The sequence below is a fragment of the Echinops telfairi genome, unplaced genomic scaffold, assembly GCF_000313985.2.
Source record: "Echinops telfairi isolate 266 unplaced genomic scaffold, ASM31398v2 ScPeMD7_7457;HRSCAF=8495, whole genome shotgun sequence".
Classification (NCBI taxonomy): Eukaryota; Metazoa; Chordata; class Mammalia; order Afrosoricida; family Tenrecidae; genus Echinops; species Echinops telfairi.
This window is the reverse complement of record NW_022111357.1, coordinates 16,394,843-16,397,470: the sequence shown is the minus strand read 5'-3', so window position 1 is coordinate 16,397,470 and position 2,628 is coordinate 16,394,843. Positions and strand designations below refer to the sequence as shown.

Below are 2,628 nucleotides of genomic sequence, written 5' to 3'. Positions count from 1 at the left end.
TCAAGCTGCAGCTCTGGGACACCGCGGGCCAGGAGCGTTTCAGGTGCGTGCTGGCTGCGGGTGAGGGCAGGGCGAAGGGTACATCTGGCTGAAGGAAGATCGGTGCCTGCCCAGGGGCCCCTCAGCAGTGCCAGCTCCAGGGCAGAGTTCCGGGGGAGGGGGAGGTGTCACTACCCTGCTTCTGGGTCTCCTGGGCCACACTCTCTGGCCCATTATTCATCCCACAAATAGCTGTGGGTCTTGCTAGGTGGTCCAAATACCTCGCACTGATGTGACCGTTCTACGACCGCCCCGGCCTTCCGATGAGAGGAGCTCAGCTTTGAGCACAGAGATGTGAGGGGCCTGGTGGCTGAGTCGACAGGGAGGCACCCAGGTTTCAGGGACATGTCAAAGGAAGCCATATTTGATTGAGTTGGACCTTGAGGTTGAGGAGAGGACTGGGCACCAAGGATCTGACCATGGTGAGAAGACCATGTGACTCATCTGTAGAGCACCCAGGCCCCTCGGAGAGACACAGAAGCAGGCAGTGTGACATGAGCTTCAGTGGGGCTGGGGGTGGTGGTGGTGGCAGGATTCAGTGGATCTCGGGGGACGAGGTTCAACTCTGGGGGATCTCAGCTTACCTCCCTGCCCCCCTCAGGTGCATCACCAGGTCCTTTTACCGGAACATGGTGGGCGTCTTGCTGGTCTTTGACGTGACCAACAGGAAGTCCTTTGACCACATTCGAGATTGGCACGAGGAGGTGATGGCCACCCAAGGCCCCCACAAGGCCGTCTTCATGCTGGTTGGCCACAAGAGTGACCTGCAGAACACCCGCTGTGTTTCAGCCCAGGAGGCGGAGGAGCTGGCCGCCTCCCTGGGCATGGCCTTTGTGGAGACGTCAGCCAGGAGCCACAGTAATGTGGACCTGGCCTTCGACACCCTGGCTAATGCCATCCAGCAAGCCCTTCGGCAGGGCGACATCAAGCTGGAGGAAGACTGGGGTGGCATCCGCTTCATCCACAAGACTCAGAGCCCTGGGCCCCCCAAAAGGAAGCCACACCCAGGCCCATGCCAGTGTTGATCTGGAGAGAGAGCCAGTTCAAACAGTGCCAACTCAGACCCCCTGGTACAGTGTGGGGGAGTGGTGGTTAGGACCTCTCTGGAGTAGTTGGGGGTGGGGGGGTGGGGGAAGCAAATGGCAACGTGTCCAAAGGGTTCATCTAAACAGCACTCTGACATTTGGGGATTTGGGGGAGTTCAGAGCTTAGCTCCTTGCTAAGGAAAAGTCTAAGAGTCCAGCTTCAGTTTCCTCACCCACTTCTGGCCCAGCATGTGGCACACAAGCCATCTTCCTTCTCCTGTTCTAGGGAGGAGACTCTCTCCAGCAGCCCTTAAGGGGCAGCTGCTGGCCTCTCCCGTCTGGAGGAAAGGAGGGCACATGAAAACAAATGGTCTGATGGACTCATGGACCACAGCAATGTGGTCCTGAGAAGCATTGGATGGTGCCCGGCTTCCACCACCAGCGGCTCTGTAGGGGCTCACATTAGAAGGTGCTGGATAGAGTGGGAAAAAACACTGGAAATTTTTTCAAAATAATTTTTAAAACGTGGTTAGGCTTATCAGTTTTGGGGTAGAGACTGGTAGAACACTCAAGCCTTTAGCCCTTAGTCATCTTTCAGGTCTGGAAATGAACTCCCCGCTCCCCTCAGCTCAATTTACAGGCAAACAGTAGATAGGTGTATACGGAGAATAATAGCACTAGGGAGCTACACACGCTTTAGAATGATTAACAGTTTGAGATCAAAAGGGCAGCATTTCCCCAAGTACAATGTTCAGAAAGGTTAGGAAAAGAGGAATGGAGACAGGAAACAGGGTGGACGTGGGACAAATGGTGTCACCTTGTAGCGATTGCAATTGATGACATGAAACAATGTGTATGAATTAGTCAACGGAAAACGTACCTGCTCTCCAAACCTTACCCAGTTCACAATAAAAAGTGCAAACAGGAAGCACCCCCTCACAAGACGGCCATCAGTATGGAGAGCAGACAGGTCTGTGCTCAGCCAGAGCTGCCAGCATTCCGCCCTCTCTCCATGGCTGGGAGACAGCCGTTTCTGGCAGCGTTTCTGGCACTGGATGCGGCTGCCTCCAGCGTCTGGATGCTGCACAGGTGTGGGCAGCTATGGGAAACGCCACTGCAAGCCTGTCTTGGAGTCGTCTTAGGGACTCAGATGAGGCTGGGGTTAAGGTGTGGGTTGGGGTTAAGGTGTGGCCTCAAACCCAGGTGCTAAGGGTCGAATTGTGTTCCTCAAAAGGATGCGTTGAAGCCCGCTAACAAGGAGAAAGGGACCGTGTTTGAAAATGTGAAGGTTAGGTCATATTGCAGTAGAGTGGGTCCTAGGCCCAACCCAGTCTGGGTAATCACCATGTGGAACAGAAGAGATGCCCAGGAGGGCTGCCATGTGAAGCCCTCAGTCATGGCTCCTTGGCTCTCAGAAGCTAGGCAACAAGAAAGGATCTTGCTTTTTGACATATCAGAGGAAGCATGGTTTGGCCCCAGAACTGAGACTGAGCCCAATTGTCTGTTCTTTAGAGCCACCTAGTGTGTGGTCTGTGGTTCTAGCAGCCCTAGGTAACTGATCCGG

General features: G+C 54.6%; 1 protein-coding gene across 1 annotated transcript in view; it reads left to right on the top strand.

Moving 5' to 3' along the window:
* The window catches only part of RAB42 (RAB42, member RAS oncogene family), a 16,321-nt gene extending 15,200 nt beyond the window's left edge, over nt 1-1,121 (top strand). Inside the window, exons 2-3 of the mRNA XM_013005267.2 lie at nt 6-43; nt 641-1,121. Of these exons, the coding sequence (XP_012860721.1) occupies nt 6-43; nt 641-1,064 (462 nt within the window). The 3' untranslated portion in view covers nt 1,065-1,121. The remainder of the gene's footprint in view (nt 1-5; nt 44-640) is intronic.
* The last annotated feature ends 1,507 nt before the right edge of the window (nt 1,122-2,628 follow it).